The sequence below is a fragment of the Chiloscyllium plagiosum genome, unplaced genomic scaffold (assembly GCF_037043375.1).
Source record: "Chiloscyllium plagiosum isolate Xiang-an unplaced genomic scaffold, Cpla_swu_hap1 HiC_scaffold_8, whole genome shotgun sequence".
In the NCBI taxonomy this organism is placed as follows: domain Eukaryota; kingdom Metazoa; phylum Chordata; class Chondrichthyes; order Orectolobiformes; family Hemiscylliidae; genus Chiloscyllium; species Chiloscyllium plagiosum.
The window spans coordinates 13,036,140-13,053,219 of record NW_028270146.1 but is presented as its reverse complement, the minus strand read 5'-3'; the positions used below and the strand labels follow the sequence as shown (position 1 = coordinate 13,053,219).

At 41.2% G+C, this 17,080-nt stretch overlaps 1 protein-coding gene across 2 annotated transcripts in view; it reads right to left on the bottom strand.

The window, feature by feature from the left end:
- Positions 1-17,080, bottom strand: part of ttc7b (tetratricopeptide repeat domain 7B) — a 371,811-nt gene that overhangs the window by 197,732 nt on the left and 156,999 nt on the right. For both annotated transcript variants that reach the window (XM_043696948.2, XM_043696949.2), the window contains exons 10-11: positions 5,057-5,140; positions 1,224-1,328 (exon numbers count right to left, since the gene is read on the bottom strand). In XM_043696948.2, the coding sequence (XP_043552883.2) occupies positions 1,224-1,328; positions 5,057-5,140 (189 nt within the window). The remainder of the gene's footprint in view (positions 1-1,223; positions 1,329-5,056; positions 5,141-17,080) is intronic.

The following is a 17,080-nucleotide window of genomic DNA, read 5'->3' as shown; positions in this document are numbered from 1 at the left end:
AAATGACTTGCTAACGATAAAACAACAGCTGTTCACATTTAAATTCTGATCAACAATTCCAACATTTTGTCAAAAAGGGAAAGTAAACTTGCAAAACAAATTCTCAATCCTCCATTGTTCCTCAAACCAGTGTTTTCCCATTGGTCGATATCACTTGCAAATGCAACCGTAGCACAGTAATGAACTGTTCAGCACATCAGCAGTGGTGAGATATAGCAGTGGGTGGGGTTCGGAGATCTGGTAACATCAGTGATGGGAGGGAGGGTTGTTTGAGTTTTATATTATGAAGGAGTTTGAGGTCTGGGAGTGATAAAGTATGAATGTCACTGGTCTAGACACATTGAATTAAGCAAGAACTCTGAATGGGGTTCAGCCTATGGAGGCAATTGGGAAGTGGATAGAAGGTGGTGGGAAGGGAAGCATGCAAGAATGCAAGGAGACGAGCATAGTGGGCAGGCTTTTGTTAGGGTCTGGCGCTGCTCGGAGCGAAGAAGTATGAGTGCTTGTGGACAGCAAAATTTGGCAGCAGGGAGCACAGAAGTTAAACTACTGATGCTTGTAGCAGAAGTGATGGCTGATAGCATCGAGTACAGGAGAAGTGAGAAACAGACGAGTATTCATGGCGAGAGTAGTGACACACTAATGAGAAAGGGGAAGTAAGAAGATGCAATATATGCAGCAAGAGGCGATAGAAAGGAAAGCGCGGTTAGGAAAGATACTAATACAGCCATGGAGGAGCCTCCTTGAAGACAAGCAGTAGGATAAAGTCTAGAAAATGTATAAGCACACAGGGGGATTTATCAACTTGCATTTATACAATGTCATAGTTAAGTAAAATATCTCAAGGTACTTTTCAAGAGCCTTACTTGACAAAATCTGACATGAGAAATTAAGGGGAGGTTAGCATAGAGAATAGGTGACATTATAAAATAGGATAGAAAGGCTCAGCAGAAGTGACGAAATGACTGGACGAAGGAAAGAGAAGTTGAGAGATTTCGAGAAAGACTTCCTGATCCTCAGGCTGAGGCAGCCGAAGGCGTGGCTCATGGTGAGGTGATTACAATCTGAGGTCGGCAAGAGGCCAAAATTAGGGCAGTACAGACAGGGTTGCAGTGCTGGAGGAGGTGCTGAAGTAGGAAGGTTTTAGGAACGGAGAAGGAGGATAAGTACTTCAAAGTCAGACTAAAATCAGTACGCAAGAACAAAGAGAATTCATGACTTACCCAGTGAAGAGATCCAATGCACAACTTGGTGGCAAGGAGTGGTATTGTGGGATCATCCGGTTTCAACCTTATACATTCTCTCAGCACCCTCACTGCCCGGGCAGACTAGAAAAAGAAAATGGCAGATAAATATCTTATTTTAAAGTTATTAAATTTATATTTCATTTCCCTTCCTTATCTGGATCCGAGGGAGAAGACTGAATTGCAAGGATGATGCTGAGTGACTTCAGAGGGACAATGATAAGTTGGCAAAATGGACAGACACCTAGCAAATTAATTTTAATGCACAGAAATGTGTGTTATCACGCATTCAGGTGAAACAAACATGAAGAGGCATTACAGGCTCAATGGTAAAAACTTTGAGGGGAGTACAGGAGCAGAGGGACCTTGGGGTTCATGTCTATGATTCTCTGAAGGGGGCCAGGCAAGCTGAAACAGTTGTTAATAGGAAGTAGATGTAGAATCCTTGGGTTTATAAAGAGAGATATAGAGTATAAAAGCAAAGAAGTGATGCTACACCTTGACAAATCACTGTCAGACCACATGTGGCGTGCTGTGCTCTGTTCTGGGCACCTCAGTTAAAGAAGGATGTTAAAGCCCTGGAGAGAGTTCAAAAGAAATTTAATGGAATGATACAAGAGGGATTTTAGATGCAAGGGAAAGTGAGAGAAATTGGGTTTATTGGCCTTGGAGCAGAGAAGATCAAGAGGTGACCTTACTGAAGTGTTCAAAGTTACGAACATCTTTAAAGGAGGATATTCTGTTCGTATAAGCAAAAGCGAGGATGGCAAATGCTGGAGATCAGAGTCGAGAGTGTGGTGCTGAAAAAGTACAGCAGGTCAGGCAGCATCCACGGAGCAGGAGAATCGACGTTTCGGGCAATGAAACCCTTCCTAATGAAGGGCTTTTGCCCAAAATGTCAACTCTTCTGCTCCTCGGATGCTGCCTGACCAGCTGTGCTTTTCTGTTCATATGTTAGTAATTAGGGGTCATAACCTCAATGTTGTCAGCAAGACAGCCAGGGGTGAGTTGAGGAGATACTTATTTACTCAGAGTTGTTAGGATTTAGGATGCACTGCCTGGGACAGTGGAGGGGGAGGGTTCCACAGGAGGTTTCAAAGGAGAGCTGAATATATATATTTGAAAGTGATTGACTTAGAGAGCTATGGAGATAAGGTGGAGAACAGACGAGCTGGGTTGCTGTTTTAGATACTAATGCAGACGTAAAGGTCAAATGGCCTCCTTCTGTACTGTTCGATTCTATGATACCAGAAAGAGGTCATTTGGCCCCTTGAACCTGCCCCATCGCTCAATCGGATCAAGGTTGATTCGACATACCTCAGGTCCACTTTTCTGCCATTTCCTTTGAAACCCTACTGATCAAAAATTTACCTTAGCCTTAAATATACTCTGCCCCAACGGTACTCTGTTCTCAAGAGTTCCAAAGACTCTCAACCCTCAGAGAAGAAATTCCTCATCTCAGTCTTAAATTAGCACCCCTTTATTTTGAGACTATGCCCTCTAGTTCTGGACTTTCCCTGAGGGAACATCCTCCCAGTATTTACCCTGTTAAGACACTTTAGAATCCTATATGTTTCAATGAGATCATGTCTCATTCTTCTAAACTCCCGTGATTGACAACCTGTTTAGTCTTTGCTCATAATACAATCCCTCCATATCAGAGACCACCCTTGTGAAGCTTCTCTGAAGAAATGATATCTTTACTTAAATAAGGAGACCAAAACTATTCTCTATTCTTATACTCCAACCCCAAAAGAAAGGTTACACTCCGAAATCATGTTTCGTAATCTTAGGACGTTCTAAAGTGCTTCACAGTGAAATGAAGTGCTCCTGAAGTGTGGTCACCAATGTTCAAAATGCACACAAGTGGTAGGCAATATCGTTCTGAAAGATTTACTCATGGGAATGACAAGTCAGGCAAAGTTGCCCCTGTAAACAGGATGGAAGGAAATAGTGAGCAGCTGCTTCTCATAGGCCTTTCCTGTGTTACTACTGATATGCTCAAAACATAGTACAGTGAGTGATATCAGCAAGGGAGTCATTGGGGACTGCATGTAGCCGAAGGTGGGAGACCAGATTCAGGGCAGGATCTGGGTCCAGCTTTCACTAAAGCTAGGACCAAGAGCTGTCTTGAATCACAACCAGAGTGAGTACAAAAGCTACCTTTTGCGATGACCAGGAGCCTTTTAGGTGATTCATGAGTTCTGTCACCTTTTGTTTGGTAGATGAGAGTGGAAGGGAGAAGGCAGGTGTAAGACAGTCTGGGGAGATAAAATGCCTGCAGAATGGCCATGGGAGGGATGGGGGCTTGCAAGATAGCCAAGTCTGAATGTTTGGAGGGTGGGTGGAGAGTTGAGAGGGAAAGAGAAGGAGGCTGCAATGGAGAAAGAACAGTTTTATTTTCACTACAGAAATATTAACTTGACCCTGAGAAAACTCCAAATCATGAAGACAATCAATTCTTTCCCAATGGATGTGGAATCTCTTGATTAAGGCTTTATAAGTTCATTAAATTATTCGGAAAGCATGTGGTGGTTCCTACTGTAATGAACACTGTCTTCATCATCAAAATTATATCTGAGACTGAGATCTAAAATGCAGAAGAAAAGCAGCATCTGCCTGATTAATATTGTCTAGCCTTTTGCCCAGTGATGAAAAGGACACTAGCCATGACTTCATCAGTCCATGGTAGGAGGGTTTAGTAAGTGATTTTTTTAATATACATTGAAGTAGGTGTCAGTTATTTAATTTATGTTAATCCATGCCTTTTGTCTTGTACTGATTTAAATACAACGGTATCTAGGCTTTCCTTGTGTATTGTTGTTTTATGTTTAATGAAGAGTTGTTTATTATTAAAGATATTGACAAATTCTTCTAATTCTGTTTCTGTGGACGTCCAAATGTCCCATAGGTCAGCACAAATATAGAAAGCACATGCCTGCATCACCTAATAAATGAGTAGAGAAAATGAAAATGTAAGACCTGAAAATCAAAAGTAGCATTTGGAAAAATAGCAGCAGAGCCTTTTGAAATAAAACCTTTGCCTCTGGTTATCACTACTGCTCCAGAGAAAACACAGCAGCCAGTTTGCACACATTAAGTTCCGCAAGCAGCAATGAGATAAGTAACTAGAATAACTATCTCAGTGAAATTTATGGACGGTTAAATATTAGCCCAGGATACTGACAAAATTGACTTGATTTTCTATGAATAACACAGTGGCATCTTTTATGGTTACCCAAGAAAGCAGGAATGGCCTTGATGTAACATGGCAGGACAGAATCAAAATCCCTACAGTGTGAAAGCAGGGCATTTATCACATCGAGTCTGCACTGACCCTTTGCACAGCATCTCCACCAGACTTTCACCCCTATCCTATCCCTATTACCCTGTGTTTCCCATGGCTAATCCACTCGATCTACACATCTCTGGACACGATGGGCATGGCCAATCCACCTAACCTGCACATCTTTAACCTGTGGGAGGAAACTCACACAGACACAGGGAGACTATGCAAGCTCCACACAGACAACCGCCCGAGGCTAGAAGTGAACCCAGGTCCCTAGTGCTGTGAGTTGGCAGTGCTAATCACTAAGCCACCATGCTGCCCCAGAGACTGGAGAATTCAGGCAGTGATCTTGCTACCTCTCAGATGCAAAGCCAGTGCTCTACCATTTGAGCTAATTGCCCAGAACTCCCTCAGAGAGAATGCAGCAGAGTAAAAGAACTAAATGTTTTTGACAGTTAAAATTTTATTTGAACTGAGTTAAAAATATATAGCCACAATTCAGCCTTATTTAGCTTGTACTTACCTTACCAGCAGCCATCAGGGACAATGCAAACTGGTACCAAAGGTGAAATTCTTCAAATGTAAACTTCATGGCTCGCTCCAAGCACTAGAATTGGAAAAAAGCAATAAATAACACCTACATTTCCAAAATGATTTACATTCCATAGTCCACTTCTCAAATACTGAAAAGCTACTCAAAAGCTCTGTTCACTTCATGAAATGTAATATGTCCAACAAACCAATGTCCTGAGATTAAACGCCCATATTTCAGATTCCCTGAAAGGCAGAAACAATCTGTGCATCTACTCAGTCAAGCCCCTACAGAATGCGGTACATTTTAATTAGATTGCGTCTTATTCTTGCAAACCCCACAAAATACAGACCGAGTTTCCTTAGCTTTCAAAACAGGACAATCTCCTGGTCCCACAAAGTAATTAAGTGAACTGTTACTGTACTGACTCCAACGCAAACGTACCTTTTTCTTAAATGTGGAGACCAATACTGGATATGATATTCTATAGGTGGTCTCACAAAACTAGAGTCCATCTCTGACAATACTACTTATTCCTGTCATCCAATCCCCTTGCAATAAAGATCAACATATCATTTGCTTTCCTAATTGATCGTGCGCCTTGCTTGGGCACACCCAATTCTCATTGAACATCAATGCTGACAAGTTTCAAACCTGTTAAAATAAAATGCTTTTATATTCTTAGAATAGCTAATAATTTCACACTTCCCTGCATTATAATTGATCTGTCATCTTTCACCCCCATTCATTTTTATTCTCTATATTCTTTGCAGCTACTTTGGTTCTTCCCACATCCTGCTTTTCTACCTACTCTTGCATCATCAGAAAACAACAGCTTAGATCAAATGACAGAGGATAATGTAGACTGCACATACCTTGATCCTTGTGGCACTCCACTGTTCACAGTCTGCTAACCTGAAAATATTCCAAGCCCACTCTCTGTTCTTACCTGTTAACCAACTCCCTATGCTATGCTAATACATATTTCTCAATTCCATGAGCCCTAATCTTGCCAATCAATGTTTTACATGTAATCGTACTGATTGCTTTTTGGAAATACAGGTAAAATACGTCTACTGGTTCTCCGCCATCTATTTATTTATATCCACAACTTCAATGCACATGTCCAAGAGGATTTTCCTTTAATGAAATTGTAAGAATTTGTTCTAATCATACCATGCTTCACTAAGTGCTTTATTAAGACTTTCTTAATAACTGATTCCAGCACTTTTCCAACAATTGACGTTAGCATAACTAGCCTATAATTCCATATTTATTTCTCTCCCATCTTTCTTGAAAAGCAATGTAACATTCCATTAATTTCCAGCCTGATGGGACCATTCCTGAATCTGAAGAGTTTTGGAATATCCTGCTAGTGCATCCACTGTCCCTGAAGCTACTTCATAAAATCCGAAGGGGTCACAGATTCAGAGTTCTTACATCCTGAAAAGAGGCTCTTCAGCCCATGTTTGTGTCCTTGTCAGTCATCAAACATAATCTAACCTAATCCCATTTCCCAACACTTGGTTGAAAGCCTTGTATTCTATGATGCTTGTCAAAATATATCCTAAATCTCTTGAACTCCTGCTTCTACCTCCATTTTAGGCAATGGATTTCAGATAACAACCACTTTCTGGGTGAACAAGATTTGCCTCCAATTCCCTCTAAACATCTGCTTCCGGTTATTGACTCCTCTATTAAAGGAGAAAGTTTCTCCGTATCTACCCTATGATTGAGACCATTTAATTTTTCTCATTATTAGTTTGGAACTGTGAGCTGTTATTGAGAATTGAACTTGGAACACCACCTTTTTTCAGAAAGGAAGAGAGAGCAAACAAATTGTTGTTTATTTATGAGAACTGGCTGAGAAAGGTAACAGCAGGTTAATTATTGTTCTATTGTTCACTGCAGGCATTCTAGCACCAGTATGGTTTAAGCTCAAGGACTAGCAGCTACATAGATGGGGCATTGGTCAATCAAGGTGTGGGTGGTGCTGGCCAGCCAACCACACAGAATGTTGAAAGAAAGAAACTATAAACTGAATTGTATTTTTTTGGGCAGAAGGCTTTATGTTCAGAAGTTGCTGGATGGGAAGCTGTGATTGAATTTTACTCTCTCTAGTTATATATCCAGTTAAAGGATTATTGAATGTCCCGAGAAGAGGATTGCAGTATGCAAGAAATAAGTGAATGTACCTTAGACTCTCCTGGAAGCTGTTTTCACTAACAAATAGCTTTAGAATTCAAGCAAGATGCAATCCTATACGTCGGAATATAATCCACCAATATAATTCCTGGTACTCATTGTTGAACCAGTTCTCAAACTGGCAAATTACATTTTGTTTTAATTTATTCCTTATCTGTCTGTGTGTCTACATGCAAGAGTGGGGGTTAAGATCAAAGGAGATTGGGGTTAAATCAGATTTTAATTAGATTACCATGTTGTTTAGTTTTGCTCTGCTAAAGTTGCAGTACGACTAATAAATTGTTCATTTTTATTAAGCTCTCAATTTGGTGTCAGATCTGTTTTTCATAGAAGTTTGGTTAGGAACAATTCAGCAATTTTGATGGTCAATGAATATTATAACTTCATTATGTCGAGAATTCAGTGATAGCGAGCCTGAGTTAGTTTGGCATGCTGTACCTGAGTTTTAAAACTATGTCTCTCAGAATTTCATATACCACAATCAGAACCATTTCCCACCACTGAGACATCTCTGCTCTAAGGGAAACCACCCCAGCTTAACCAATCTCTCTTCATAGCACCATTGCTCCAGCTCAGGCAACATCCTGGCGAATGGTTTCTGCACCATCTCTAGTGCAATTGCATGCTTCCTACAGTGTGGATACACCACCAGAGACAGACTTCCCGTTGCATAAATATAATTTGACCATTACCCTCTGCTTCCTGCCACTAATCAACAATCATTGCAGATTTGCCAAACTGCTCTGAGTTCCATGGATTTTTAGCTTGTTAACCAGACCAACATGCGAGACCTTGTCAAACACCTGACTGAAGTCCACGTAGACTACATCAACTTCAATACCCGCTGCGACACAATTAGTAATTCCTTGGAAAATTAATTTTAATTTTTTAGTTGTGATCTCCCTCATAAGCCATCAGGTGCTGGGGAGTTGTTGCCTTTTCGATCTGTTTCTCCAAAACTTTTTTCTCTTTTGATATCAATTTCCTTCACTCATTTTACCCCCTTAATCATAATCTATTTCTGGAATAAAGTCATGTCTTCTATAAAGACAAAACATGCATTCAACGCCTCTTTCAGTTTCTTATTCTCCATGATAATTTTTTATATCTCTGCTTCGAAGGAACCAATGAATACTTTAGTTACCCTTTTCCTTTTTATATACTCGCTCAACATTTTGAAGTGTTTCATTATTTTCTTGTTTACCAATGTTCATTTACAACTGTTAGTCTATTTACCCAATTAACCTTTGCCAGTATTCTCTCATAACTATGTAATTGGCTTCAAGATTTTTGTTTGCATTTGGAGTATGTCACTTTCAAGATTAGCAGCAAATTCACAGTATCATGATCACTATGTTCCAGAGGAATTTTTTACTACATTACGAATTAACCCTGCTTCATTACACAATACTAGCTCAAAGATACTTTATCCCTGGTGGGTTCCACAACACATTGCTTCAAGAAAATATCATGGAAATATTCTACAACCTTATCTTCTAGAACACTGTAGCCAATTTGATTGCCTCAGTCTATATGAAGATTAAAGTCTCCTACAATTATCACATTGTCTTTGTTATAAGCTCTGACAATTTGTTTTACGTGCTGATTGATGTTACAACTAATGACAGTGTCTATATGCCACTCCCACTCATGTTTTCAGACACTTGCTTTTCCAAATTTCCATCCACACAGATTCCACTTCATGTTCTTCTGAGACCATATCCTTTCTCACTAATGCCCTTATGTTACACTTTAGTGTCAGCATTACTTCCATTGCCATTTTGTCTGTTCTTCCAAAATATTATGAACTCTGGAATACTTACTTCCCATTCTTGATCACCTTGTCACCACGTCCCTGTAATGGCAATTAGGTCTAAATCATGCATCTCTATTTGTGCCACTAGTTCATCCATCTCATTGCAGGTGCTTTGTGCATTCAAATAATGAACTTTTTCTTTTCACCTCTGTATTCTGTAAAGAACTTCTTTGCTGATATGGTATTTTTGTTGGACTTTTTGTCCCTTATGTGCCATTCTGCTTACCTTTACCTACATCACTGTACTACCTTGATGCCTCAATGCTGCTCTTTGGATTTCTAAATCTCTGTTAACCTGAACCCACCCCACTGAGTTTAAAGCCCTGTTCACATCCCCAAGTTATATGATGGGTCAGGACACTGGACCCAGCATGGCTCAAGTGGAGCTCATCCTAAGGGAATAGTTCCTCTCTTTCCTGATAACTGATGCAGATGCATCAAAACCTCTTCTTGCCACACTACTCTTTCAGCGACAGGTTTGACACACTAACCTGGTTGGCCCTATGCCAATTGGGAATCAGCTCCAGTAACAACTGGGAGATGATCACTTTTGATATTCTGCATTTTAATTTGCACCCCAACTCCTCAAATTCACTTCGCACATCATTCCTTGTTCTACCTATGTCATTGATTCCCACAAGGACCACAATAACTCGATCTTATCATCATCAATTCCATTTTCTTCTCCAGCCTTAAGTATAAAATGAAGTAACAAGTTCTTCTCTAGGCACTTTAGAAACATTAGAAAAAAACCCGAGAAACTTGTGAGGAGCAATACTACAACTCCAGTGTAAATGTAGCCAAATAACGGACCCTCAGTCAACTAGATATTGGAACCCTCATCCACATATTTTCTGCTTCGAGACTCAACTAATCTAATGCTTTCATGGTCAGCCTCCCACCCTACACACTTTGTGAACTTGGACATATCCAAAACTCTGCTACGATATTTTAATTTCAACCAAGGCTAATTCACCGATCACCAGTTGTGCTCACTGACCCATAGTGGCTCGTAAGAGTTTGATTATAAAATTCTTACCGTTGTTTTCAAATCCATCCACGCTCTCTATATCAGAGATATCTTCCAGTGCTACAATCCTGGGAAGTTTTGCATGGTGCTATTTGTACCTTCTTGTGAACTGGTGATTTTAGTCACTCTAATGTTGGTGGTCATGCTTTAAAGCTTCCTGTACTATATGATCTGGAATTACCTCTCCTCAAGCCTCTTTACTTCTCTCACCTCCTTTAAGATTGTCCTTAAACTCTGCACCTCTGACAAAACTTTTGGTTACCTACTTTAATATTCCCTACCATGGAGATTGAGTGGCATCAAACTTAGTCTGATAAGATTTCTATGAAATGCTTTGGTTTGTTTTACCGCAATTAAGACATTCTTCTGATCCAGTTTTTGGTGTAGAATGGTTACCGTTAGTTCTCAATTTAAAACGTAACACACAGAGATCAGAATACATGTTGCTAGAGTGTTCCTTTATAAAAACAAAGTCCTGTATTTATCTGGTGCTATTTACAATCGGTGGAAGTATTAAAGCACTTTACAGCCTAAGGAGTACTTCTGAAGTGCAGTCACTGTTGCAATGTAGAAAATACAACAGCCAATTTCTGCACAGAAAACTCGGACAGATGGGAAACTCGGGCAGACGCTACTGAGATAGTGACCAGACAATATGCATCTTTGACGATGATTGAGGGATAAATGTCTCCCAGGACAATGGAGAATAACTCTGCTGCTCATTTTCGAAATACTAATATGGGATTTTTACATCCACCCAAGGAAGTTGGCGGTGTCTCAGTTTACTGTCTTTCCAAAAGATTGTAAATCCAACAGTGTAGCATTCCCTCAACACTCTATTAAAGTGTCAACCTTGCATTTTGTGCATAAACCTTGGAGTGAGACTTGATACAAAAGAAATTATACTGAAAATCTGAACTAAAACCAGAAGAGAAGGGTTCATCATATGTGGCAGCATCTGTGGAGAGAGCAATAACCACAGACCCACAAAAATAATAAAGAACAGAAGGGGTGGGGGGTGTGATTTGGCCCACCTTGTCCATGCCGACTCAAAGACACCAGGACGCTGTTTCTCATTCCTTGCACATGGGCCAGAGCCCTGCAGCTTACAACACTTAAGGTGCCGATCCAAGTACTTTTTAAAGCAATTTATGGTCTCCGCCTCCACCACCAACTCAAGTAGCAAATTCCAGACACCCACCATTCTACACATGAGAAACACTTTCTTCACGTCCCCTCTATTCCTTCTGTCACTTAGCTTGAATCTATGACCTTGGTTTTTGAATTCCCTGTAAGGTTCTTCCTGTCTATTCAATCTCTACTCCTCACAATTTTGTATACAGTAACCGGTCAGCCCTCTGCCTTCTCTGTTCCAAGGAAATCAAACCCAACTTCTCCAATCTCTCCTCATGACTACAATTCTCCAACACTGGAAAAAGTGAGGACTGCAGATGCTGGAGACCAGAGTTGAAAAGTGTGGTGCTGGAAAAACACAGCAGGCCAGGAAGAATCCGAGGAGCAGGAGAATCGATGTTTTGGGCATTCCTAAAGAAGGGGTTATGCCCGAAACGTCTATTCTCCTGCTTCTTGGATGCTGCCTGGCCTGTTGTGTTTTCCAGCACCACATTTTTCAACTCTCCAACCTTGGCAACTTTCTAGTAAATCGTCTCTGCACTCTCTCGACAGGAATTATGCCCTTCCTGTAATGTGGTGACCAGAATTGCACACAATGCTATAGTTGTAGCCTCACCTAAATAAATTTGGAGCTTCAAGTCAATGACTTTACATAAGAACATTTACATCAATGTCAGGACATCGATCCAAAGGGTTAAACCAGTTTTGCTCTACAGAGATGCTGCTTTATAATATAAATACCTGCAGATCAATTACTAAATTTAATGGTCAAGGTTAGACAACCAATGGAACAGCCCCAGCACTGAGCCATCGCCCTGTACTGGTATCAACTCAACTGCAGGGATTTACTTTAATACTCCTGTCCCTTCTCATTGCCTGTATCCTCTGGTAGCCCTTTCAAATTAATTAATATATTCTTTCTGATGTACTCAGACTGTTAGATCTTCTTCACACAGTATGTTCTGACATCACTGGGTGACTCAAAGTCATAATTAATTTTAGAAATGTTCCTGTCCTCTCAAAAAAGATATTGCAGATGACTTTGAAAAAAAATTCTACTCCAGGTAATGTGTCAAACAAGTTCCAACAGATTTACTGTGACAATCTGAAGGTCAGCAAATTGTTGCATTGAAAGTTAGGCCAGGAATTGTGATTAAACGCAAACAATAAGGTTAGAGAGGATTAGTTCTGTGCAATCATCAATTAATTTGTGATTCTTCCACTACAGAACAGGATTGAATTCCTGTAATGTTGGTTTGAGAAAATGCAAGGGGTAAAAGAAAGGTTAATGAGTTAACTGCACAAATAATAATATCACATCGGGGAGGGCAATAAACAAGGAAATAACTAATGCCTGTAAAAATGGTATGACAATTATCCTGGGGGATTTTAATCTACATGTCAATTGGTCGAACCTGCTCAGTCAGGGTAGCCTTGAGGAGTGCATTGAGTGTATCCGCGATAGTTTTCTTGAACAGTATGTAATGGAACCGACAAGGGAGCAAGCAATCCTAGATCTGGTCCTGTGTAATGAGGCAGGAATAATTAATTACCTCAGAGTTAGGGATCCTCTTAGAAGGAGCGATCACAGTATGGTTGAACTTAGAATATAGATGGAGAGTGTGAAAATAAAATCCAATACCAGAGTGCTGTGCTTAAACAAGGGAGACGACAATAGGATGAGGGAGGACTTCGCTAAAGTAGACTGAAAACAAAAATTTTATGGTGGGACAGTTGACGAGTAGTGGACGACTTTCAAGGCAATTTTTCAGTGCTCAGCAAAAATACATTCCAGTGAAAGGGAAGGACTATAAGAAAAATGGGTAACTTGCCATGGGTGTCTAAGGAAATAAGGAAGGCTATCAAATTGAAAGAGAAGGCATACAAAGTGGCCAAAAACAGCAGGAAACCTAAAGATTGGGAAAACCTTAAAGGTCAACAGAAATCCACAAAAACAGCAATAAAGAAAAGTAAGACAGAACATGAGAAAAAACTAGCACAGAATATAAAGACAGATAGCAAAAGTTTCGATAAATATATAAAACAAAAAAAAAGGTGGCTAAAGTAAACATTGCTCCTTGAGAGAAGGGGCATTTAATTATGGAGTATGATGAAATGGGCGAGGCATTGAAGAGGTATTTTGTGCCAGTCTGCACAGTGGAGGACACTCGTAACATGCCAGTAATTGACAAAGAGACGACGGCTGGTGAGGATCTGGAAACAATCATTATTACAGAAGAGGTAGTGCTGGGCAAGCTAATGGAGCTAAGGATAGATAGGTCTCCTGGCCCTGATGGAATGCATCCCAGGGCACTAAAAGAGATGGCAGGAGAAATAACAAGTGAACTAGTGGTAATTTTCCAAAATTTGATGGACTCTCATTTGGAAAACAGCAAATGTGACATCACTATTTAAAAAGGGAGGTAGACAAAAGATGGGGAATTATAGACTGGTTAGCTTAACTTCTGTAATGGGGAAGGTGCTCACATCTATTATCAAGGAAGAAATAGCAAGGCATCTTGATAGAAATTGCCTCATTGGACAGACGCAGCATGGGTTCATGAAGGGCAGGAGAGAGTGAGGTCTGCAGATGCTGGAGATCAGAGTCGAGAGTGGGGTGCTAGAAAAGCACAGCAGGTCAGGCAGCATTCAAGAAGCAGGAAAATCGACGTTTCGGGCAAGAGCCCTTCATCAGAAATTAGGCTTGTGAGTTGAGGGGATGGAGAGATAAATGAGGGGGGCGGTAGGGCTGGGGAGAAGGTACCTGAGAGTGCAATAGGTAGACAGAGGTGGGGGTAATGGCAATAGGTCAAAGAGGAAGGTGGAGCGGATAGGTGGGAAGGAAGATAGACAGGTAAGACAGGTTATGAGAGTAGTGCTGAGTTGGAAAGTTGGAACTGGGATATGGTGTGGGGGAGGGTAAATGAGGAAACTGGTGAAATCCACATTGATGCCGTGGGGTTAGGGCATTTAGGGAAGGTCATGCTTAACAAATCTTTTGGAATTCTATGAAGACATTATGAGCAAGGTGGATAGCGGGGACCCAGTAAATGTGGTGCACCTAGATTTCCAAAAGGTCTTTTGGGAGGTGCTGCACAAGATAAGGATGCTTGGTGTTAGAGGTAAAGTGTGTTAGAGGTATTGATAGATGATTGGTTGACTATTAGGAAGCAAGAAGTGGGGATAAAGTACTGTCCTGGTTGGCAATCAGTAACTAGTGGTGTGCGTCAGGGATTAGTTTGGGACCACAATTATTCATAATTTATATCGATGATTTGGGGTTGGGGTCCTCGTGTAGGGTGTCAAAGTTTGCAGATGACACGAAGATGAGTGACAGAGCAAAGTGTACAGAGGACTGTGAAACCTTGTAGAGGAACATGGATACCTTGAGTGAGTGGGCAACGGTCTGGCAGATGGAGTACAATGTTAATAAATGTGAAGGAACCAGTAAAAAGGATTATTACTTGAATGGTTAAAAAGTTGCAGTATGCTGCTATGTAGAGGGACCTGGTGTCCTTGTGCATGAATCACAGAGGGTTGGTCTGCAGGTACAATTAGTAATTAGATTAAATTAGATTACTTACAGTGTGAAAACAGGCCCTTTGGCCCAACAAGTCCACACCGACCCTCCGAAGAGCAACCTACCCAGACCCATTCCCCTACATTTACCCCTTCACCTAACACTACGGGCACCTAGCCTACACATTTTTGGACTGTGGGAGGAAACCGGAGCACCCGGAGGAAACCCACGCAGACATGGGGAGAATGTGCAAACTCCACACTGACAATTGCCTGAGGCGGGAATTGAACCCGGGTCTCTGGCGCTGTGAGGCCGCAGTGCTAACCACTGTGCCGGCCTTAGGAAGGCAAATGGAATTTTGCCCTTCATTGCTAAACGGATTGAGTTTAAAAACAAGGAGGTTATGTTGCAGCTGTATAGGGTGCTGGTGAGGGCACACCTGGAGTAGTGTATGCAGTTTTGGTCTCTTGAGAAAGGATGTACTGGCACTAGAGAGGGTGCAGAGGAGGTTCACTAGGTTGATTCCGGAGTTGAGGGCGTTGGCCTATGAGGAGAGACTGAGTAGACTGGGATTATATTCATTACAATTCAGAAGAATGAGGGGGATCTTAGAGAAACTTATAAAATTATGAACAGAATAGATAAGATAGAAGTAGAGAGGTTGTTTCCACTGGTAGGTGAAGCTAGGACAAGGGGGCATAGCCTCAAGATTAGAGAGAGCAGATTTAGGATTGAATTGAGAAGGAACTTCTTCACCCAGAGGGTTGTAAATCTATGGAATTCCTTCCCAAGTGAAGTAGCTGATGTTACTTCAGTAAAAGTTCTTGAGGATTAGATTACTTACAGTGTGGAAACAGGCCCTTCAGCCCAACAAGTCCACACCGACCCTCTGAAGAGCAACCCACCCAGACCCATTCCCCCACATTTACCCCTTCACCTAACACTACGGGCAACTTAGAATGGCCAATTCACCTAACCTGCACATCTTTGGACTGTGGGAGGAAACCAGAGCACCCGGAGGAAACCCACGCAGACACAGGGAGAATGAAGCTAAGACAGATTTTTTTTGAACAATAAAGGAATTAAGGGATACAGTGAGAGCGCGAGTAAGTGGATCTGAGTTCACAAAAAGATTAGCTACAATCGTATTGAATGGCAGAGCAGGCTCGAAGGGCCTACTCCTGTTCCTAGTTCTTACATAAGCAAGGAACTGCATTACAGAATTAAGGTCATGCAAATGTCAGAAAAAAAGTCTGGCGATCCTTTTTGGGACTTCTGACATGCTCCCCCAGACAGAACCAGTGGTTGTCAGTAAAGTGCTAGTTTAACTTGTAAATAACTCTTGAAATTTTTAAGTCTCATTCCAGGACTTGACAGAGAAATACAAAATTATGAACACAGATGCATAGTGTTTGTCTCAAAGGCCCCACATTAATGTTTACCCACTATAAGAGCAAACCGTTCAAACCATATTTTTCACATTGTTGACATATCCTTTCAACCACTTTCCCTTAGTCATCTTTCCAATCTAATTTGTCCAACAATTCTGCCTCTGCCAACCACAGAAACAAATTCTAAACCTTCGTCCTGCTCTTGTACTGTGTACAGATGCTTCTTCTGCCCTCATGTTTTATATCTCTCACAGTTAATCTTCTGAAAATGGTTCACATTTTCAACCACTGCATACCATTGCTTTTAGCTACCCTGACCTATCTTTACATAATGTGAAAGACATAACGTGGTGGAGGGAATGCTGCACTGTTCTATGTGTTGCCTCATGGATGAGATGTCGATCAGAGGCCCTGTCTATGTCTCTCCTTGTGGAGGAGTCCAGAACTAGGGAATGCAATTTAAAATTTAGGGGTGTCCCATTCAAGGGAAAGGAGTTTTCTTTTCCCCACTTTGAGAGTCATTAGTCTGTGGAATTATCTTCCTGGGAGTAGAGAAGAGACTGGGACATTGAATAGATTCAAGGTTTGTTGGTTAGATTTTAAATTGGCAAGAGAAGTCAAGCATTGGGACAGGAGAAGAGTGTTGTGCAGACAGGAAAGTGAAGTTAAGGCCACAAATAGACGAATCATGATTGTACTGAATGGAGGCGTAGGCTCAATGGACCAAATGGCCCAGTTCTGCTCCCAGGAGTAAAGTGAGGACTGCAGATGCTGGCGATCAGAGTCAAAGAGTTTGGTGCTGGAAAAGCACATCAGGTCAGGCAGCATCCAAGGACAGGGGAATCGACGCTTCGGGTCTAAGGTCTTCATCTAGAATAGCCCTCTATTCTCTGGGGTTAAGAAGAATGAAAAATAATCA